The sequence below is a fragment of the Ambystoma mexicanum genome, chromosome 5q, assembly GCF_040938575.1.
Source record: "Ambystoma mexicanum isolate Mex_15411 chromosome 5q, UKY_AmexF1_1, whole genome shotgun sequence".
Lineage (NCBI taxonomy): Eukaryota > Metazoa > Chordata > Amphibia > Caudata > Ambystomatidae > Ambystoma > Ambystoma mexicanum.
Genome location: NC_090933.1, coordinates 953,311,905 through 953,335,869, shown reverse-complemented (window position 1 = coordinate 953,335,869; position 23,965 = coordinate 953,311,905). Strand labels below are relative to the sequence as shown.

At 45.4% G+C, this 23,965-nt stretch overlaps 1 protein-coding gene across 13 annotated transcripts in view; it reads right to left on the bottom strand.

Moving 5' to 3' along the window:
• The window catches only part of RIMS2 (regulating synaptic membrane exocytosis 2), a 2,919,733-nt gene that overhangs the window by 916,916 nt on the left and 1,978,852 nt on the right, over nt 1-23,965 (bottom strand). For all 13 annotated transcript variants that reach the window (XM_069621474.1, XM_069621475.1, XM_069621476.1 and 10 more), the window contains one exon: nt 6,615-6,771. In XM_069621474.1, coding sequence (XP_069477575.1) covers nt 6,615-6,771 — 157 coding nt within the window. The remainder of the gene's footprint in view (nt 1-6,614; nt 6,772-23,965) is intronic.

Below are 23,965 nucleotides of genomic sequence, written 5' to 3'. Positions count from 1 at the left end.
GAGCTGGTGGCAGCAATGACTTTTCCCCACTTTTTGGCGACTTTTGTGTTAGCTTAACCGCGTTTGGCTACTTACTGTGGCTACTGGCCAAACATGGCCATTCCACAAGGTTTTTCATCCATTCATTTTGCATATTGTTGTTTAGCCGCCTTCCTGGCCTCAGAGGCCAGAAAGATCCTTATAAGTCCTTCCAGTGCCCAGGAAAGCAGCAGCTTTTGGCGGGCTACTGGAGGGCTTTGTGTGTTTGCAGGCAGGATGTGGGCTGGGTCAGTCTGACCCCAATACACATCCTGGTATCTGTGTGTCTGAGTGGTATGCATGAGTGTTGGACCACTGCGGGGTGTGTGTGGGCTAGTTCTGCCATTGGCTAGTGAGAGTTTCGACTCCTGCCTGGCTTTTAGGATAAGAAGAGGGCCCCTGCATGCATTTCTCAGAGTTCCTGGAAGAACCTGAAGGAGCCAAGAATCCATCCAGCTGAGAAGACCCACAAAGAAACCTGTAACCTGTCTGAAGGAGGCCTGGCAACCAACTTCTGCTGCAGTCCTGGTGGAGCCCTGTCAGTCTTGTGATCTTCAGTAGGCCTGCGAAGGTGCTACGACCCCAGGAGTGGAGTGACCATCCATTCCCGAAGCCTACTCGGTGCCCAGAACAAAAACCGCCTTCGGAAGTGCCCGGGAATCGTCCTGTGGCTGACCAGCTTCGTTTTTGGGCTACCAGGTTATCTTCGTTGCCGTTCCGAGTTTCCGCCTGAAACTTGGCACACCCTCAGCTGCCACTGCAACGACACCCTCTGCGAAATTCCGGCATCCTAACACCAAGGGGGCCCGAGAAAGACCCGAGAAAGACTGGAAAGTCTGACCGCGGCTACTGAGTCCTGCTGCATTTGTTTCTGCATTTCTTCATCAAGATTCCTTGCACCAACGAAAGATCCTAACCGGAGAATCACTCAAACCTACAACCCGTGAAAATTGAGGACCGCGGAATTCGGCAGGAAAAGCAAGCCAGGACACCCTTCCTTTGTTCTGGAAAGTCCTGGAAAGATTCGGAGTGAGGGGGGTAAGTCACTGAGCTTTTAACATAACCCTACACTCCCATTGTAAGTCAATGGACTTATAATCTTCTTTATCTAAAACCTATTGGCTTTGCCAATACCTGCCTTGGTAAGACTTCTAACTGTTGGGGGTAATTTTGGACACTGTCATCTTGAACCCTGGCTCTAAGAATCCATCACTGGACCCCAGAGACCCTACCTACATTTTCTCCTGCCTCCTGAGTGCCGTGTCTTTGTATCCTGAACAATAGGGCACAAGGCCCCAGGGCACAATATTAGTTAGGGATTACTTCTGTGGACCTTTTTATGTGTGATACTCACCTATTCATTCCCTTGCAGGAGTATTTTGATTTGTATTATGCACTTGAACCTGTGCCTGTATATATTCTTTTTAGTTTGATGGTATTGGTTGATAGGCCTACCTGCTTGTAGTCATTTTTCTTATAGTGTGTTTGGCCATAGTTAAATAACTGTATTTTTATACATCCTGTCTAAGTGTAATTTTTGACTCCCATTGTGTGACCTCATTGTGGACCCTTTACACTCTCACCCCTCTGAAGATCTTAGCCTGGACCGCCTGTCACTGCTACCTTAAATTGGTTTGGCTAAAGCTTTCCAGAGTTGTCCCTGTCACAATATAGGTTGGCCTTCTATACATCTGTCCACCAGGCCAGAGTATAGGAAATCAGTCTTAACAGGAGGCAAGAACCCGGTAAGGACAGAGTGTGTCTATGAGTCCCCAGTGATTTGCTCCACGGTGATTGATGGAGAGTGACTCATCCTCAACGGGAGATCTCGGCTAACTACTCCTCTCCAAGCACTCTATTACAGGTTAACCAGATGCACTGGGGGGAAAAAAACCTAGAATACCATTGAAAGTTATGATGGGGGTTGCCCACCTGGGAGGTTTGGGGTCCCAAATCTATGAAGGAATTCAGAGGCAGCTCCACTTATAAACCTCATGACATGGACATCCGACACACCTCCACCGAAATGGATGAAAATAGAGCAATCACAATGCTCCCTCCGTCTACGCTTTTTACCGTTCATCCTCCACATGCTACGGTCTCAATGGACACTGCTCCTTACCTCAACTAAGGTCACTCTGAAGGTTTGGGACGAAGCACTAAAGGGGAAAAAAAATCCAAGAGAGGCAGGTCCACTCTCCCCAACTTTTGGCAACCCTTCTTTCACTGCGGGCATGCCCCCTGGGGGATTTAGTAATTTGAAACAAGGGGATTACAAACGCTTGCCCAATTGTATGTGGGGGGTCTGTCCCGCATGTTTGAGGAAAGCAAGAAATAATTCCACCTTTTAGAGACGGACATTTTCTCCAACCTCCAGCTGTGGCACTGGATTACACACCCGAGACCAAACAGAAAGCCATGCGCACCTTAAGTCCGCTTGAACTAACAATCTGGGAGGGCACAGGTATGGGGGGCATCTCAAGACTATATAAACTCCTGAGACCGGACCTGTTCACCGCCCCGCAGACTGGACTTTATGTCCTGATGGGAGGCAGATCTATTCTTGTCTATGGCTGGATGACACGGAATGGTTGGACATCTGAACAACGAGTGCGTCTTAAAATTGATATTTCGTTGGTACTATCCCCCGACCCAGATTCACCATTTTCAGGCAGCCATTGCCCCCACTTGCAGTGGAATTGTAGGGCACAAGGGACATATTTCTATATGTGGTTGCGCTGTCCCCGTGCTCAGGCGTTCTGGAAATCCATTGCAGAGGCAATAGAAGACATAACGGGGAGCAAACTTCCGATCTGCCCCAAACCTATGCTGCTGGGCTACCCAATGGAGGGGTTCTACCCCATATCTGGGGTGCGTGCTATACTACTAACACAGCTGCTAATGGTGGCATGCATCACCATTGCTCAACTCTGGAAAACCCCAAAGGGCCCGGACATGATTCCATGGTGGGGAAAGGTTTGGGATGTGATGGTATCGGAGAAGGTGACTGCAGCGAGGGAGGGCAAACTTCAGCAATTCACACAATCTGGTCACTGCTCCTCGAGTACGATGACAAATACCCAACCTTCACTTTTAAACCCCACCTGACACGGCTGTGTCTTGGTCAGGATGGGAAGGGACAAGAGACACGGGGGAAAAGGTTCTGGCGGGAAGGAGCCGGGTGAAAGGGGGGGGGGGGGGGGTCAGGGGTCTCATTGATGGTTTTACCTATGTTGTTGCCTGATCATGCTATTATTATGCTGTTGTACTTAGCTCCAACCTGTTTAATAAAACATTTTTTTAAAAAAAGAGTTATCTGTTGGACATCTTTATTGCTTGGCTTTAGCGTCTCCGCCAAGGAGGAGGATTTAGAATACCTACATTGCTGCTTTCTTGAAGGGGCGCCAGAGGAATGATGCTGTCGATCTCTTCACTTCTGGGACCTGTTTGAATCCCCTAAAGGCCTGGAGTGGATGGCTACATTCAGATTTCTGTGAGGCAGCCATATTTGGTCTTTCGGCTGACTTAGGAATAGCAATGTTTCACTTGATAGGTAGGGTGTTTCTTTTCTTTTCTCAAAGCATCTTCTGCGATGGGGTGTAAAAGATGTAGAGCATTAAACGGGGAGGCTCAAAACGTTGTCTTGTGCCTCAGAAAACAGGCCAGATCTGTCTGTGAATGTCGCAACCGACATACATGCCGGTCCGATAGCACAGCGAATAGAGCGCTCAATTTGACATCTGTGCAGAGCCTGCTGATGCAGGTTCGAATCCCAGCAGGGCCAAACTCAGCCTTTCATCCTTCCGAGGTCCATAAATGAGCACCACACACCGTGGGTAATAATAAGCAGCGCTCGGATACCTGAGGGTTCGTAGCACTATACTATATAAATGTTAAATTATTATTATACTATTACATGCCACGATAGGCTGTATCAATATGGTTGGTTGCTACCTCAAACTTGCACACCATTTCCTGCTTTGCTTCTGTCAAGCATGAGGAGAACTGGTCCTTACCATCATCCAAAGCCAGTTAGCAAAGATCTGCCTTCTCAAGCCATAACTTGGATTTGCAGGCTGCCAAAGTGGCATCAGTATTGGCTTGCCTAAGAAGAAAAAAGGAATGCAAATACATTCTATTTTCAATGGTGTGCAGTGCCTGAGCCCCCTTCCCTTGAGGCACTGATGAAGATGAAATGGAGAAATGTTTCACTTGTGTCATCATTGCAGACAATACCACTGACTATGGAGAAGAGTGAGAAGCTAGGTACAGCTTTTTATCATCCATGAGCCTATACTTTGCTTCCAGGCACTTGTATGTTGGTGGAATGGAATGTGGCAAGTCCAACGGTCACCTGGCTTCCAAGATAAAATCTGGTTGCAATAGAATGCCCGTTCTTGGTGTCTTACTAAGACAGGCTAAAGACAGCACTCCTGTCTACACATGCGCCAAGGCAGGGATCTGGAGATCTAAAAATTACATTACATCATGTCCATTGTCCATTACCCATTCCCCAAAGGCATGGGCAGAGGAGGGAGTCTCTTCTTTATCCTCCTGGGGTGTACCCATATGTTCCCTGGGAGTATCCTGAAGACCTGATTAATCAGGAGAAATCTTCTTCAATGAAAACAGTGGAGTTGAGAAGGAGGTTGAGGCGACAAGGGGGGTGGCAGTTGTAGGCCTGTGACTCGAGAGGCTGATGCCACTATAACCACCACGGAACCCACTCATACTGCCAAGATGATCTGCAGATCCCTCTGTGGGAGTACCAAAACATGAGACAATAAAGATGAGGTCATTGCAGGAGGAGAGTCAATAATTTGTTACATATTTTTTTTTTAAATGATCTCATGGTGGTGGAAGCCATGATGTGTGTGAGTTGTTTAGAAAATAATGTTTTCTTCACTACAGAAGTGCAAGACTGCCCGGAGAATGGAGTAGGTCCCTGTCGGTGGCTAGAAGGGATCTGAAAAATGGTACAAGATTGATATAGATGTCATTATGTGAGGGTAAATACCACCATGAGGTAACTGAGGTGCAGACGCACTGATCATGCGCGGCACTTAAAGGGCCATTGAAACCAGAGGTACCTCTCATCAGAGTGTTGTGCGTGCAATGTTTGTTAGGGAAAGCACTCCTGCATTAGTTCTGACCTCCGAGGCTTCTGCTATGGAAACTTACTCCACATTTTGTGTGTTTGGGGTTCCACCAAGAAACGCTGATAGTTTGGGTCAGGTCTAACCCTTCTTCTGAGGCGGTTGCTTAGATGCCATTTTGTGGACATGTTAAGTGTAATGGGAGAGCTGCTTGGTGCATGAGCTGTCCCGGAAAAAGGAGCGGTTGATCAGCTGCAGGTCTTCCTAGCAGGGTTGACATAAGAGTAAGAGAAACTGACTCCTGGGGATGGTGAGTGCAAGGCCCTTCAGGTGTTGCTCTCAAGAGATTTTTCAATGCCTTTTCAAAAACACTGAATATGGAGGAGAATCCAGCCAGCATAGTCACCTGGCCTGACCCTTAGTTAAACCGGGAGCGAGTTACTCACGCAGCACCTTGGAGTTGCCCCAGTTGGATCTTAAGTCTAAGGCCAGGCGAGTATCTCCAAGTTGCCTCAGGTAGTGAGCTTGCACATGCTAGGACTCTGTGGACTCCTCCCAAGGAAGCACAATGTGGGTAACATGTCACGTCGGCAAAGAGGCTACGAAAAAAGAAAAAATGCTTACTACCATGTACTAATTCCATGTATCTCTGCAGTGCTGAATGATGGCAAAGGCCCTTGCAGTGCTGTAACTTGAAAGTGCGAGCATGCAAAGAAAGAGAATCGCAAAGAGTACCAAAGGAACTGCCATGGGCATTTCTCAGGTCCCCTATGCAGTGGTAGTGAGGGTATGCATTGAAAAAAAAGACCTGCTGCACAAGTGGCCGCGGCTGCTGTCCCAGAAGCGGGTAATAAATATGGACCGGCAAAGCAAAGTAAAAAAATGAAATAACTAAATGTGCAAGGCTGAAAAATGTTTGAGCATTCCATGCTGGTGAGTGTTGCATACACCTACAGACAGAGAAACAGACTGGTCGTTTGGAATGGAGGAGAGTGCGAGGGAAAGTGCTTGTGCACCCTTGCATGCGCCCTCGGCTTTGTTTTTTTCCATAAATTCTGTTGTGCATAGGTCTTCCATCCCATCTCCATTAGAACAGAAGGCCTCGGGATGCAGGAGTACTACAGTAATGTGTGTGTTAATGTCAGAACCCGTAAGTAGAATCTGTAGTAATACTTTGATTCGCTTGTAGATGGTACACGTGTCTGAGAAATAAATATATTAAACTCTGTACTAACTGGTAAAGGGCTCAAGAGCTGCTCTGAAACATTTAACCTTCTCAAATTCATGTCTGGTCCCAAAGAAAGATTTGCCATCATCATACTAAATCAATCAATGTTGTCATGTGAGATGAAATTTATTATTTTGCTTGTTTTGTCATTTGTTAATAGTGCTTTATTGGGATTCAATTATCCTGAAATAAAGTTATCTTGATCGACTGACCGTGGTCATTTCAAAGACCTCAAATACCAAAAGAGGAAACTACTAGACTGTGAAACTTACGTTTGTGGGGGAGGCACACTAGGAGACCACGATCTTGTCCTTCCTATACTATCCCCACGCTGAGGTGACCCTGATCGGGAACAGTGATTGGAGGACATTACTTGGTCTGGAACAGACAACGTCGAACTCTGAAGGTCTCTCCCATTGTGTCGATATTCTGCAGTGTGAAGAGAGAAAAAGCATACATACTTCAACAACACCACCCAAATAAGTTACAGCAAACATATAGAAAAGTTCTAAGATAAGTCATTATGATTTTCCTTGTTTACTCAGGGAGCACATGGAACTGATACACCGTGTAGCTGTGCAACTGCCTCACCAGCCTTCACATGTGCGCAAGATGAATATTACAGCAAAGGTGGCTTCTTCAGGGGACATTTTATTTCACAAACTCTGGAAAACTACTTTCAGCTTGTGTTTTGCTTTATCGAGAAGATGTAACACAATGGATCACGTTGGCAATTCTAAGATGCTGTTTGGTTAATTTTTCTAAGTTAATAGTATTTTAAATAGTCTGTTTTGCCATGTTTCTATGTCAAAACAATGTACAATTTAAATGGGACTTTGAAGTTTGCCCGAAACATATTGTTTAAAAAAATGTCCTGCCCGTATAAATGTAATTGCTTTAGTGATTAGTTGTGCTTTATTTTCTTTCTAGTAGGCACACTACATAATACATGATTTATACTAGTATCAGTGTGCCAAATCTTTCAGTCTGTTAGTTTGTGTGATGATGCTCCCTCACTCCACTAATTATTTCCCTGACCAATCCACCACATGACCATGGCCAAGATCGACAATGTGCCTATAATTCACTGACTCCAGGAACGTTGCAAAACGTAGCACAGAAACTCTCCCTGATTCACTGCATCTTAAAAATAAATAAACTTAAATACTCCACCACAGTGCTAGAAACCGAGTGGCTTAAATATTTTCTTGAGGAAGATGAGACACTAGACAGAACCAGCTTATCCTTTTATTACAAATTCATCTTCCAGCCTTTTTCTCTAATTGTATTCAAGAGCATGCCAACAAAACAAAACACTTTTTAGATTAGACCAGGATCCCATCTCTCGCTATACCCCATCTCAATAACTTTGCAGTAATCTCTTGTGTGCCTTCACCAGAAATTTGTAGATATAAAAGCATAAGTCTCTGCAAATGATACTCTGAGAGGCAGCACCTGCAATTATCAATGTGTTGCCTAACACCATGATCCATAATGTCCACATCCCGCACTCCCAGTTGCCTTTTCTATTTCTCATAAGTGTCCAATAACAATGTTGTCTCATCTGTCCACCAGCTCAATAAATTCCTCCAATTCCATTGTTGATCTTATCCACTTCCCCAGCATAGGGGAGTTCATGGATCTCTATCTCAGCTAGCTTTAACATGAATGCTGTTGTTTTAGAAGGTGTGGCCCTAACATATTTTCAGCAGATGTTATCTGTCTTCTTTTGAGGAAGCCATCTATTGATCCTGTTATTGCCTTTAACAATAAACCAATTGCCATACTTCCTAAAGCAACCACAATTCTAGATTAAATTACCACATCACATATATAAGACTTTATCACAATTAGTACATCTTAGGCCAAGGTTTGGAACAGACTATTCGTAACTTGCCATATGTGAAAATTACATAGCAGCTGCTGATCTGCCTATGTGCATGTTCATCTGTCAGTTGGATCTATCTACCCCCTTGAACATTGTACAGCACATGACGTAAGTGGGCACATTAAACACCTCTGCTATCTTATCTGTCTTGGCATCCCTCTGGGTCAATGCCTTCATGGGCGGAAGATCCCAAAGGGTGGTCATGAGTTAATTTCTCTGCTTCCCCCATCCCCCTGCCTCCCTTGGCAACATCTGGTGTCCCACAAAATGTCCCAATCCCATCTTTCTTTCAATGTTAACATTCTCCCTGTGTTACAAGTTAGTAGACAATTTATATCAATCATGCGCAAATCCACATATACATTCATATATCATGTGTCCTAGCAGCTTAATGAGCTTGATCTTTTATCTTAAGGCCCAGACAATGTTTCTAGACAAGTCCGATCTATGAAAGTCTTGTCAAAACAGGTTCATGCCTGTTCCTCCAAAACCCATCAAGGACCACTTTGACTCCCTGGCGCCCGCTCTGGCCAACTCTGCAACCACTTCTTTGCCATTGGAGTCTCCCCCTCCCCCCTGAAGCACTCCCCTGTGCACCCTCTTCTTAAGAAACCCTCTGCCGACCCGTCCTGCCCGGCTAACTATCGCCCAATCTCTGTCACTCCCTTCCTGGGCAAACTCTTGGAAAAGCTGGCCATCTCCTAGCTCAGTCTTCACACTGAATGTGTTGGTTGTCTCCATGATCATCAGTCTGGCTTCAGAGCTGTCAGAAGCACGGAAACTGCTCTCCTGAACATCCATGAAGACCTGCTCTCCAACCTTGATTCCAACACCCCTTGTGTCCTCATCCTACTTGATCTCTCTTCTGCCTTTGACATGGTCAACCATGCCATCCTGCTCAACCATCTCTATGATAACCTGGGTATCACTGGTCAGGCCCTGATGGCTGACTTCTTTCCTCTCTGATCGACCCTCGCAGGCTCAACTTGGTTCCTTCCTCTCCTCCATCTCTATCTCTACCTGTGGTGTTCCCCAGGGGTCTAACCTCTCTCCCTGGCTGTTCAACCAATACCTGGCACTTCTTTTCCACTGCATTGCTGCGCTCTGCCCCAACTTCCAGTGCTATGCGGACGATACTCAGCTCATTTTCAGGCTACCTTCAGCCACCTCTTCTCCCTCTCTCATCTCTGACTGCCTGTCCGCCATCCAGGAGTGGTGTGCCGCCAATGATCTCTGCCTTAATGCCAGTAAGACCAAGATTCTCCTCATTGGAACACCCGCTCCCTCCTTTCCTGTCAACTCTCTGACCAGCCTCCCTTGGCCCTCCTCCTGCTCCCACCTGTGAGGCTAAAAACCTTGGGGTCATTTTCGACTCCACTCTCTCCTTCTCTCCTCACATCTCTGACGTCTCTAAGAAGTAACACTACCAGCTGCACCTCCTCAGAGGTATTCTTCCTTTCCTCTCCTTCCCCCAGAAGCTCACTGTCTCCAGAGCTCTGGTGCTCTCCAGGCTGGACTATTGCAACAGCCTCTTTCTAAATCTGCCTGCTTCTACTCTCCACATTCTGCAACTCATCCAGAACAGAACTGCAAGACTTGTCCTTGGCCTCAAGCCCAGTGATTGTATCTCTCCAGGACTGAAATCTCTGCACTGGCTCCCAGTGGCTGCAAGGATTTAGTTCAAAACCCTCTGCATTGGCCACAAGGCCTTCTGGGGCAAGGGGCCTCAATACCTTCAGCCCTCTCTTCCTAAATATCTTCCTTCTCAAGCTCTTCGCTCATCCGCCACCAACTCCCTCAGAGTCAGTTGTTTCTCAAGCAGTTGGTGGTAGATCTCTTTCCTCAGCTGGGGCCTCCCTCTGGAACAGCCTCCCTGCCTCCCTGAAACTTGAGGAGAATCATCTCCGGTTCCGGAAGCACCTCAAAACCTTTCTCTTTACTTCTGCTTTTTCTCCTCCTCTCCCCTGCTGACTTCCTGGCTGAAACTACACTGATTAACTGGCCACCTTCTGATCTCGGGCCCAGGTCCTCCCCCGCCAGAATCATACCTGCACTGCCTTCCTGGCAACCCCTGCACGTAGGGACGGTTTTCTGTATCCCTACAGTTCCACTACCAGCACTTGACACCTTATGTCGCCACTTACCCTTGCACTTGCCACCAGCTGGCCGTACTTTACTTATTGTTTATTATTCCTTATCCTATGTACTGCACTTCCCCTCCCCCTCCCCTTCCAGACACTTGCGCAATCTGAATGATACCTGACCTAGTAGGATCGTTGTCTGTCTTCCCTCTGTTCCCCCTCCTTTGCCTTGCCGCGCCTTGAAACACTTGTGTATAGGCACGTTATAAATGCCATATCATATCATCTTGAATGGATAAAAACTGTATAAGTGAATAAGGGAAAACATCTGTTGTTGCCACCCCTCCCCCTACTCCAATGGTCATTAATCAACTGATGTGTTCAAGTGGAGTGATTCTTTGATGAAATGATTTGTAGTAAACAGTTTTAGATAATTCATGCAGCATGCACCATTGTAGTCGGATACACTCACTCCACAGTGTAAAACTGTGGTAGATAGATTGGTGGGCAGAAACGCCTGATTAGGTTCTATTAAGAGCTAGAGAAGCCACTTTACCTAGATGGTAATGGTTAAAAACTTTGGGTTGAGATAGGCAAACACATTCTTTTGGGAAAATGTTTGCTTATTACAGATTAACATGCAGTGATGCAAGATCTATAAATTCAGCAATCTATGCATGTTTAATGCCTAGAAATTGGCACTTCACACATCACCTGGATAAACACTACAATGCACTTATCACCATGAAGTGTCCTGGAGAGATCAGCATCCAATCATTAATATGTTACTGAAGAAGTGCCAGGTCCTACGCAAGAAATAGGGGTAGATAGTTGAATTTAATGTCATATACAAAATTGGTAAATAAAAAACTAGAAGATGGTGGGGGACCTATGTTATAATAATGGTACAGACCCGAGGTCCATCATTTTGGTCACCTATGCCAAGTCTCCTTAAAATAACCGAATAGCACATGCCAGGGATACCCCATCTCTATTATGAGGTTCATTCCTGCTATGGAATGCCTGTGCGGACCAGACTTACATTCAGGGTATTAAATTAAAAGACTTGCATATTAAACTATCTGCCTAGGCATATGGCGTCCAATTATACATTGCAAACCCCAAGCAGTCCAGTACTGCTCTGATATCCTTGATAGAACTGTGGTATATTTTTCATCTATGTTTGTATTTAATTCTGCAGGGTTTCTATGCATGATTGCATGTATATGGTTGATCTGTTTCACACCAAAAGAGAATGTCCTTAATAGAATGGAGTTTGAAGTGTTGGATGAATTGGAGAGTGAGTTGGGGAAGGAGAAGGGAGCAGGAGCAGGACACATCTGGGGGCCGGTTGCCCACGTACCTGTTGTCTTAATAAAGTTGCATTGGACTCTCCAGCGACATGTGTATGTCCTTCTATACAACAGTGGTGAAGAGCAGGTAAAGTTGAACAGGTCCCAGGGTGTGGAAAGGGCCAGAAGAGTATACGTGTGTTCCTGCATCATCACCTCAAGCACGGCAGATGCTGTGACCAAAGGAGTTCCTTTGGTTTCCAAGGCAACCCAAGCCGAGCGTCGTATGCTGCTCACACACCATGCTGGTGGGTCCATTCTTCCAAGCAACCACCGGTATTGGCCTCAGCCGAAAGCTTGTACTACCACCCCCCACCCCCGGAAGACTCAACGGCCTGGAGAGCACATCACTACGGAGATCGTCCCGCAGAAGCAGCACAGCAGGATCCACGCTGTGGGGACGCAGGAACACACGTATTCTCCTCAGGTCCTTTACACACTCGGGGACCCATTCAACTTGACCAACTCGTCGCTTGTCGTGTTGGGCATATTAATGGGAGCAGGACTTACACTGAGGAAAGAAAAGTGCAAGATCAGAGTGACATCGATTGACTACCTGGGACACACTGTAAGTGATAGGGGTTTGGAGACTAGGGGAGAGTTGGGAAAAGTCATTGTGGAATTGCAAACTCCCACTGAGACGCAGAAGGTTATGTCTTTCTTGGGTCTGGTTGAGTATTATTCGAAATTTCTAAGTCACTCTGTGGATAGAGGCAAGAGTATTCAAGATCTTTGTAAAAAAGGTGCGAGTTTTGTGTGGCATGGAGACTGTCGAAAGTAATTTGAGGATAACAGGGGTGCCATTGCCAGTACACCTGCTGTGCGAATTTTGATACCAGCTATGATATGTTTGTCATGATAGATGCCAGTGAGACTCGTTTGGGGCTGTGCTCATGCAGAAGCCAGGTGACATGGCAAGGGTGAATGCTTTCACATCGAAAGTTCTTAAAGGAGCACAATCACAGTATTTGCTTATAGAGAGGAAAGCTCTCAGTATGGTATAGGCAGTGAAAAAATTCAAAGCATTTTATGGAGTAGAGCTTTCATGGTATGTACCGACCACAAGCCATTGTTTAGTGTGTTCATGAACAAAGGCTTGGATGGTGTGTCACGCAGGATAATGAAGTGGGTTACCTCTATGCAGAGTCATATTTTTGTTGTTGAGCATGTGCCCGGGAGGGAGAACAATGTAGCAGACTTTCTCTTCAGAGCAAGTCATTCGGGCCAGACGGGGGAAGTGGACGAGGAAGTTGAAGACTCCAAACAAGTTACTTTGGTGTGGGGATGTTCTGTGAGTGAAATGGAATGGGAGGAGGCTGCTAGGAATGATTTGGAACTCGTAGGGTTAGGAGTATATTAGGAATGGTTGGAGGCAGTGGTTGAGTGAGGCAAGTTTGGTAGCCTTTCACAGAGTTAGCAAGGAGTTAAGTATGGAAGGCAATACGTTGTGTAAAGCAGGGTGAGTCGTGCCTCCATTGGCGTGCTACAGAAGCTCATTGAGCTAAGACATGAAGGGCATTTGGGAATAACCAAAACCAAAGGGAGGCTGAAGCCGACTATTGGTTGCAGAGTTTGAATTCAAAAGTAGAGACCCTGATGAGGGCCTGTAATTTGTGCCGTGAGGCTGACAAAAATGCTAGGAATCATAACCAGCCACTCAGGCCATTGGAATTACCTAGTTTTCCATGGGAGTTTTCTGCTTTGGATATTTTGGGTCCTATTGTGGGGCAGAAAGGAAGGAAAAAGTATTTAATTGTCATGATGGCTCTCTACTCAAAATGGGTGGCGGTTGTCTTAGAGGCTGACACGCAAGTACGGTTTCTGGAAAGAGTGTTCCAGAGGCAGGGTTTTCCCAGGAATATTCTAAAGGACAATGGTGGACAGCTCACCGAGAGAATAATCAATGGGTTTTTGGGAGGCATTGGGGTGGCACATTTTAAGAGTCACTTTACCACCCATAAATAAACGGTGCGGTGGAACGGTTTAACTGTATGCGTATTCATGGTGTACGGTTGTCAGTTGAAGTAGGGTGTGCCTGGGAAGAGATGGTTGAGAAGAGGGCATTTGCATACAGGTTAGCTCTACATGGCACTACAGCCATGGTGCCATTTGAAGTCTTGAGGAAGAGAAAGCTGCACACAGTGGTTAGTCCACCGTGGCTGGGTAGGGTGCATTTTATGGAGTGGAATGAACAGATGTTGAGAGAGTCTGTTTGTAAGAAGGAGGAGTTGATGAAGGAGTGGTATTAAGACTTGTGGAGGGTCAGGAGGTGTAATTATGAGTGGGAGAGAGAGAGAGTGAGGGTCAAAAAACATGGTCTTGTGCCTAAGTGGCAGAGTAGGTTTTGGGAACCGCAGTGGATTGATTGGGAGGGTATTAGACAATGCTGTTGTGTTGGAGGATGGTACAGTCTGGAACAAGGGAAGGGATGCCAAGGATGTGGATGGGTGATGACTCAGGATCAATCTGTCGTGTCTGCAAGGTGGGCCTTGGTAGTATTATAAAAACACAATTATAATTATAATAATTATAACGCACTTAATACCGAAGAGGTTTCTAAGCGCGGACCCGGTATTCAAGTCTGTGCTGCTCTGAGTCGTCTCTCTCTCAAGACGAGCACGTTGCCACTGAGCTATACTACTTGTATAATGGGGAGATGTGTTATATAGTTCGTCTATGTTTGTATTTAATTCTGCTGATAGTGTTTCTTTGCATGATTGTCACTCCCTCACTGCTTCTTTGCAGACCCGATCAAATTGCTTTCCACTTTTTCTTTTCAGGGAGGTAAGCCACTCATTAAATGGCTTAAAGTTAAGACAGATACAGGGGTGCGTGGAATCAAACTGCCAGTGTTTTTTTTTATCACAAGCTTTCTTTCACAGTAGGAGAGTTGACTCAGTGGGACCCCAACCTGTAAACGGCAAGGCACACCATGGGGGTTCAAGGCAGTGGAGGTCTAGGCTTACCCATTCCTCCTAGAGGTGCTGCTATTTGCTCATATGGATCATATCAACTTTACCAACGGAGTGATGAGATTCCCAAGGAAAGACTTGAATATCGTATGTGCACATCGGAAGGGGGCCACTTGGGTCCTTTGCCATGCCTCTACCTGGTGCAACAAGTTGGTATTAGTTGGGGGCCTGGAGAGACAGACCAATTAGATGGCAATCTTGGATCAAGAATGGCATCCATCTCTTCCAGGGTGTGGACAAGGCCCAATATAAACATTCTACCACCTCAAGCAACAATTCAGGCTTTATGAGGGACTGTGTTTAGAGAAAGTCTTTCCCCCAGGACAGTAATCTACCACCCTCAAAATCGCCATGCTGAATGCAATCCTATCATTGGTGTACACTACAGGGTTAAAAATTGAGGGAGCTGGGAGCTATTTAGCTTCTGCTAGTAGCCTAGAAGAGCTTGGTTAACTTGACACCATCTGTAAGTGATTTCAACCCACCACTACACCTAAGTCAATGCCTAGCGTGGGATGCACAATTGAAACCCTTAATTATATATTTTTGTCTATAAGTTCTTTTATTTCTGAATGATGTACCCTTATATCACGCCCCTCTCTTTGAATCCCCCTGGCCTCACTGAAACAGGAAGCAGGTTGTTTTGCAAAGTTAAAATATTTATTTTTATGAATTTGAACAATATATATATATATATATATATATATATATATATATATATATATATATATATATATCACACTATTAATATTTATACAATGATCACCATTGGGTGATGTTAGAATCAACACTCTCTTTAATCAGTAGGAGTATGGATAAGAAAATAAAGTAGCATAGAATAAAACTTTGTGTGGGTTCAGTCAAATGCAATGATAGGAAACTACTGCAGCACAGAAATAATACTGTTGTGTGTTCAATCAAATGCAATGTAATCACTCTTTCCCCCCTGATACTACTCAATCCCCCCTAATATGCAATATAGAGATGGAAGGAGAGAAAACAGGTTTCAGGAATATACAATCTCAACCAATACAGTTTCAATCCCAGTTCCCCCTAGCAAGCATAGAGAGAAACGGGAATGATTTCAAAACAGGTCGAATGCTTTTAAATGTGGCTTGTTATTAATGGGAAAACACTGAAAATTGATTTAATTCTCTAAATTGGATTCAAAACTAGTGGGAGACACTTTGGATAGTTTCAGGTAAACACTAGCAATGATGATTGAATAACTAGCAGATTGGAAACTGAATTCTGAGGTCGGGTGCAAATAATAGCTATTTTACACTTGTTGAAATTGAGCCAAATGCATATCCGCAGCAATCTTTTCAGCGCGCGAGAAACGCGATTGCGGGAAAACTATGAGGATTTGGATCCGTTTGAAAGCTGAGGATGTTAGCTTCAATTTGACACTTAGATTTTGTTTCTAGCATGCACGGTATGGAAGTTATGAAGGTTTTAGTAGAGGTAGTTTTTTTTTCAGAAAGAGTCAAGATTTTCAAATTAAAGATGCGCTTTTAAAATTGCAAACAGATATTCTTTACACTAAGGGAGGCTATGAAGATGCAAGATACCCAATGGGACAGCCACCAGAACAGTGGCGCCTCTGCTCTGACTTTTGCCCGCCAAGACACTAGTCTTTCTTCAGCAAATATATTAGCGCAAAGATAAATTTATCACTTAACAAAGGACTATATGGATGAGGGAAAGATTCAGAAAAACAAGAAGGTTCTACAATGCAGTTCTGGATATGCTAATAAATGGGTTGGATAGGATTACTTAAGGATAAGAGATTGGCTATGGACAATTCTATGCTAGATACTCACAACTATGGTTTGGAATAGGCCCGTCGAAGATCTGGTCAAAGGGTTCTGGACTGGAATTCTGCTAGCCCACCGGACAGGATTCAGGCACCTGGTTCTGCACTCAGCACGGCACTCTGGTATCTGCCCGGCCTTTAGACTGGATCTGGCGGGTTGGTTCTGGGTTACAGCTATCTGGTTACAGCTCTGCTCTACTGGTTTAGATCTCTGGGTTCCAGCAAGAGTTCTTGACAAGAAGCAGAATCAGCACAGCCAGGCTGTTCAATTTTTTGTGCGCCCCTTACAAGTCTGGGGTTAAAATCAGGTTGCAAGATTTTAAAGGCTAAGCAGAGAAGGGTTCAGCTTTGGAATTGGGCCTCTCTGCTTTCAAAGTTCTGGAGTCTTGGATCTGGGTTCTCCTGCAGAGTGCTTCACCAGTAAGTCAGTTGATGGGTGAATCTGTCCCTCTAGGTCCTAAACTATCCCTATTTATGTATTTCCCAAATGGGTGGGTAAGCTGAATTATACTAGGCACACCCTCTAGGTGGTCCATTGGTTAGGGTCTTCCCTCTCCCTTGATTGGAGAAGTAACCAGAGTGTCATCATGACGCTCTGTTTTATGACCCAGGAGAAACCTCCCATTTGTTCTTGCACAAGAAATCTACTTTTCATACAAGACACATTTAGAATTTTACCAACTTAATATCAATGGCATATTTATATCACATATTTTGTGGAGCAAGTATTTATCCAATCCCCGTTGCTGTGGGATTTGGCCATTTTTCGCACTGTTGTCCGGGACACGATTGTCCGATTTGTCCACAATTTTATGTATATGTGCGCATGATATCTGGGCATAATAATATGAAGTTTCATACTTCTGGCATCAACACAATTGCTACAAACCCACAATTTCTGCAGTTAGGTCCCTGAACATAGCACAGAGTTCTGAGTACTTTTAAAACGTGACCGGAATTTTCATATTAACAATACTGTAATTTTACAATTTTTACAATTTCGCACAGTTCTGTGTTAGTCCTTTTCAAAATATACTTTTCTGTGCTTTCAGAATAAACAAAACTGTCTGTCCCCACCCCCAAAGTTTCGGGCAGCTGAAGAGCAATCCCTGCCTTCTTCCTCTGGCAGGGGCTACTGTTGACACTTGAATCTGCATACTCTTTCAGCCCAGGAAGTCCTTTGTCTCACTCCCAGGAGCAGCAGCCAGTGCCCCTCCCCTCTTAATCAACAACTGAATGTGAGCTCTTGCCCTGTTGGTGGGAAGCAGAAGGGTGGTGTGTTTCCCATTGGGGGAAGTTTCTTTGAGGTTCTGCTGAATCAGGTTACTTTAAAGTACATTGTTACATTGTTCTTTGTTGAAATTAAAGTTACAATTTTTAAAACAGGCAAACAAATCTCTAATTCCAGTCTTTTTAAAGCACAGAGATTAAATAGTTGCAACCTATATTGCTTTTGATGGCAAGTCACTTAATTTCAACCATGTGATTCTAACTGCACAAGTTAAGCTTCCAATGTAATTAACTGACAGCTTTCCTACAGGCGGCCGATGGTACTGCGCCCATATTTTACAGATTTTCACAGACAAATGCACCTTTTAATGTGGATATTCTTATGATGGATTCTGCTTCTCCTGACATTGTGTGCTTCTGTTAATTCTTTAAATGAAGTGATGGGTAACACCCAGCAAGGATGCTGGACATTTTCTGATGTTATTTTGCAATTTCAGCAGCCAAGGAAAAATGGATTTCAGAGCACCTTTGGGTTTCCTTGCAATAAAGCAGTGCCTTTCATGAAGTTTCCATTTGCACTCTGTGGGCAGCCCAATGACATGTTTTGGTAGTGTGGTGTCCGGTTCCACCACTGACACAGGCAAAATGGATTGGCGGCCTATTTATCAGGTTTCCCTGCGCACTTCTCAGAGTTTTTTAGCGCATAGAGCTTTTTGGCAGCCATCCTGTTGTTTCTGATGAAAACAGCACACAGTGATGTTGCAGGGCAGAGCCTAGTGGGCCAGAACATCCCACACAGCAGGAACCAGGAGCTACTTTTGGCTCCCCAGGACAACTGATGCAGAAAAACCACACCCACGTGAATTCAACTATGTGCATTTCAAACCATCTATAAATAAACATTCGGACACCGCTATATGACATTTGAAGTATAAGGTGCCATAAATAATAGACAAAATAATATTTTTGCATATTATGTGGAAGTTAGATTTGTGCAACGCTATGCTCTAAGTCCTTGTCCCTCCGAGGTAGCTCCTGGTCACTAGTTGATGCTGAATACCCAGCAGCTACTGTAAACTCCTTCTTATCCAATCTCAAATTCAACCTCTGCACTATATACAAACTCAAGGCAATGGTAAAAATCTAATTTGGAGAGGATAAGGGTGGAGGAGGAGGAGGGTGTTGACCATTTTAGAACCCAGAGAATCGCTGTAGTAGTGGGGTGCCTAGTTATCACCATTTATCGCTACGGCTATCACCAAGACAATGTTCTGGTTAGGCTTCAGAATTCTATGGGCACTCCTCAGCCCATTCGAGCTCATGGAAGCTCAAGAAAATATATATAGGTTTTGCGCAAAGGCCACAAGGTCGCTGCAGCACATCATTTTTTAACAGTGATCAAATGAAAGTATTTTGGAGACAAGATAACTGAAGGATAATATGCCCGATACTATGGATAGACTAGTCTTTCTCTCTCGGTTTTCAGCAATAACTAGAATGCTAACAGTACCTCAGGTGACAGCCAGCATGCACAATTGTTTGGGTGTTTAATTGTCACTGGAAATAAAAGTCATGGCATTAAACTACAATAGCATTAGACATTAGAAACATACTTGATCCGTCATGGTGGAGGATAGTCTGCCAAAGCAGGGGGTGAGAACAGGTGGCCTCACAGGCTATATGAGCTATGTTAGACTGAGAGTCTAGTCCTTACTTGACTTGGACTCCACTGAGGGCACCCCCCGACCCCTGCAAGAGCAGATGTGTGCTCTGTGGGTCGTTATCTGCCAATATGAAAGTTGTTTCCTGGGTCTGTGATGTGCTTTTTTCTTTCTTTGCAATAGATGACATATATGTTGTTGTTGTAATCCTTTATTCGACTTTAAGTCATCAGGTACAAAATACTTTGTTAATAGAATTACAAACAATTAAAATCTGAATATAAGACATTATATGTCCATTTTGATCAATACATTAAAATCTAACAGTGTCCTGCAACAGTAGGCTAAAATAATCCAGTGAGTTAATAGCTAACAAAATGTAAGAGAACTAAAATGTACAGGAAATAGTCAAAACACATGACTAGACGAACAATTCACTTGATAGTCAGTTCCTTTCTATTAGGGGCATGGCCAAGGAATTCCTCCTTAGCCAGGAGCCAGGCCCGGTGTATATACTTTGACACAAAATACACCACATCCAAGTTAAGCGTAAATTTACAAAAGCACATGCAGTAAAAACAAAGGTGAGATACCTGATTCAACATTTCAATCCTTCACATATAAATATGTGAAGGATTGAAATATAAGTATGAAATGAAGTGCAACAATGACTCTTCTTCAGCAGCGCATATCAGGCAACTAGCGGCTGGCATTTTCACCCAATGGCTAGCAAACCTACGTACCTTGGCCTTGATATCCAAAATAAAGCAATTCACACAAACAATCACATTTAAAAAATTGTATGAACATCAAGTCGAATTTCTATACTTAACCCCTAATTACCAGGCTGCAGTAGTTACACATATATGTATTGAATACTAAAACTCAATCTCTTATAAATGCTGGGCAGATGATGTTTTGGTAGGGTTAACTTGTAATAGGCAGTTTACGGCCACTAGAATAAGGGCTATTGCTTGAAGATTATGGGTCATAAATTCAAATGGCCCTTTTTTGGGAATGCGCTATATTGTTACTTCAGTTAATTTTTCTTCATGAAGGCATGTTGTTGGTAAAACTGGGGGTAAGGTGCATCCCCTATGCCCCGATCTGTGTCCCTTACACACCCACCTCCCTTCGAACCCAAAAATACCCCTTTCCCTTTTGAATCCCAGTCCCAAATTACACACATATTCCCCTTACACACTTTCTCAATGGTGGTGTTAAAATCATGGGTTCACTGTATTTTTCGAATGGGTGATTGTAAACATGGCTTGAAAAGGTCTACAAACGCAAAAGAAAAGTAGCCCATGCAAACAATGATAGGATAAATTAAAGTGACTCACCACAGTGACAAGCATACTCATTGTCCTTAGTGCCCTTTCCTCCATCCTTGGGGGGACGGTACTGAACATTTGGCAGCAAAAATTGTAGCTTCCCTATTAAATTTAGTTCACAAGGCCTTTTTAAACACATAAGGCGCTTTAATACCTGGCTTTGCTGAATACATTAGCCCCTGGCATACAAGCTGAGTAAGGTGGGTGAGACGTATGGAGGAAAGGTGACTGAGGACTATGAGTACTCAAGTCACTACAGTGAGTAACTTTAATTACTCATAGTACACGTCCCCCTTCCTCCATCATTGTGGGTGATTCCACCAAACAAGACCATAAGGTGGAGCTGTGACAAACTGCCTCATATTTAGGATGTTGTAAAAAGGTTCTTCAAAACCACCTGGCCGAACTCTGCATCTCGCCTGGAGCTGGTATCCAGGGAATAGTGCTCACAGAGCGCCAAAGGAGTGGCCCAAGTAGCCGCCCTGCTTATGACAACCCAGGAAGCATGTCTTTGAAATGCAATGCCCCTGGCCTTAGCTCTGACCGCATGGAACTGGTTTTCCCACGGTTGTGTACAGCTGTGTACACCTGCGAGATGGCCTAGACCATCCAACGGACGATAGATGCTTTGGAAGCTTGGGTGCTGTGGGGTGCACCTCCAAACGTGATGAACAAGGCCTCAGACTTCCTGAAAGATTTTGTCCCAGAGACGTAGTACTTGAGGACTCTCTTGAGGTCCGAGAAGCAACGCCCTTTCAGCATCCGTCTGCAGGTTCGGGAAGAACACAGGCAGGCAGATATCCTGATTTAAATGGAATGGAGTGACCACCTTGGGCAAAACATTTTGATGGGTGCGCAAGATGACCTAGTGGTTATGAAACATGGTGAAGGGCTCACATGATGACCCTGCGTGCCAAAGTGAGCGGCACCATTAATACAGTCTTCAGAGTAACCAGGCGGATGTCCACTGAGGCCATCGGGTCGAAAGGCTTGTGCTGCAAGGACTTCAGAACCACATTAAGTTCACAGACCGGATGAAATCTGTGTACAAGAGGAAAAAGCATGAACAAACCCTTAAGGTGGGCCTTAACCACCGGGTTGGCCGCTGAGAAAACATGCTCTACGGAATTCTTGCAGATCCCAATGGCCGCCAGATAGGTGTGGCAGGTATCGACCTGTACGTCAGAACAAACCAAATGTGCTAAAAACGCCAGCACGATATCCCGGGAGCAGTTGAAAGGCTCAAGCCCCTTCTTGTGAGTCCAGTGGCAAAACCTTGTCCACGTTTGCCTGTACTGAGCCTGTGTAGATGGCCTCTGGGCATCCTAAATGATGTCCCAGTTCTCCTCGGAGAACTGAGCGCGGTGAAGTCGCAGCCAGTCAGGAACCAGGCCGCTAGGGCCAGCCTGGCCGGATCCGGGTGCACCACCGCCCCACCCTGCTGCTTCAGGAAGCCCCTGCTGGGGATCTGAAGATGGACTGGTCCCTGAGAACATAACTGCAGCAGATCCGAGAACCATGCCCTCAACGTCCATTGCAGGGCGATCAGGATGAGGTTGCATTCCACCGACATCCAGAACCTATAGAGGGTCTGCTGGAGCAATAGAGGAGGAAACGCAGAGCTGGAATGCCTCCCCCAGAGACCCCTGACATCAGCCCGCCCAAGAGGCGAACCCGACGCACTTGGTGTTCAGAAGAAATGAAAATAAATCCAGATCCGGAAACCCCCATCTCTGGAAAAGGGGCAACAACGAGTTGATGTGTAACTCACACTCGTAGGTGTTGAACCCCAAGCAGTGAGTTGGTCTGCTTCTGCATTGCTGTTCCCTGGAAGAGGAAACAGGGAAATCCAAATTCCTTGCGTAGGGGCCCATTCCCATATTGCCACTGCTTCCATGAACAGGAGGTGGGAACGGGTGCCACCCTGCTTGTTCAGGTAAAACATTGTCATGGAGTTCTTGGTCCTGACCAGAACCGCAGTTTCCCTGGTGAGAGGTAGGAAAACCTTGTTTGCCAGGCCAAAACCACCCTGTGTTCCAACAGACTGATATGCAGAAGGGCTTCTGCCCTAGACCATGCACCATGAATGAAGCAGTCTTCCAGAGTCGTATCCCAGCCCGAAACCGAAGAATCTGGCATCATCATCAGAGAGGGCTGAATTCGGTTAAAGGGGGCTCCCACTGCCACATTGCCATCCATCCGCCACCAGCAAAGATCCCGGAGGAGGAGCGGGCGGATTGGGATCCTGCCCGACTGAGACCCAGTCTCCTGGTCCCAATTGGCTGCAGGTGAAGCTGGAAGCACTCCATCTTGAGGCGGGCGTGCTGAACTGTGAGCATGCGCAATGCCATCTTTCCCAGAAGGTGCTGGAACCACCATGCTGAGGTGGACAAATTGGCCAGAATCTGTCCAAGCAGTTTGCGGATGCACAGGAGCCTATCAGATGTGGTGAATACACGCTGCACTTCCGTGTCCCAGGTCACTCCAAGGAACACTAGATACTGGGCGGGAATCAGCTGCAACTTCCGCTGTTTGAGGGAAAAGCCCAGCTGGTGAAGAACATCTGTCAGCCGTTGGCACGAGTGTACTGCCCCCTCAGGGGAGCTGGCCCTACCCACCAGTTGTCCAGATAAGGATACAAGTGATGGCAGAGGAGATCAGCCACGGAATTCATCAGCTTCGTGAACAAACAAGGAGTCAAATTGAGGCCAAAAGGAAGTGGTACGACAATCGTGAACCACAGAAACTTTCGATGAGGCTGGTAGATGGGGACATGAAGGTATGGATCCTTGAGGTCTAGGGAACACATCCAGTCCCCTGCACACAGAAACTCTACGAGGTTCACGGGAGTAATCATCTTGAAGAGTTTGAACGGGGTAAAGACAGGTTGGGAAATGGCAGGGCCAGGACTACTGTGAGGCCAACCTGGTTGTTCTTGGGTACCGCAAAATCCTGGAGTAGAAGCCAGAGGCCGTGTCTGACAGAGGAACCAGCCCCACCGCCTGCATCTCCAAGAAAGAAATTATCTCCCGTAAAAGAGCCGGGCATCCAATCTGAAACAGAAGAGGAGGGGAAGGGAGAGGAAAAGGAAGAGGAAGACTGAAGACCATCGAGACTATGGAAAGGATCGAATGACAACGCTTCCAGCTGTCCTGGAAGAGAGCCAGCCGGCCCCCTACAGGAGAGCTTTGTTCCCCGACTGTTATGTCACTGCTTTTCGGCATCTGAGGTGGGAGCAGATGAGGGGGAGCAGAAAAAACTGTGCAAAGTCCTCTGCTGCTTACTCCTG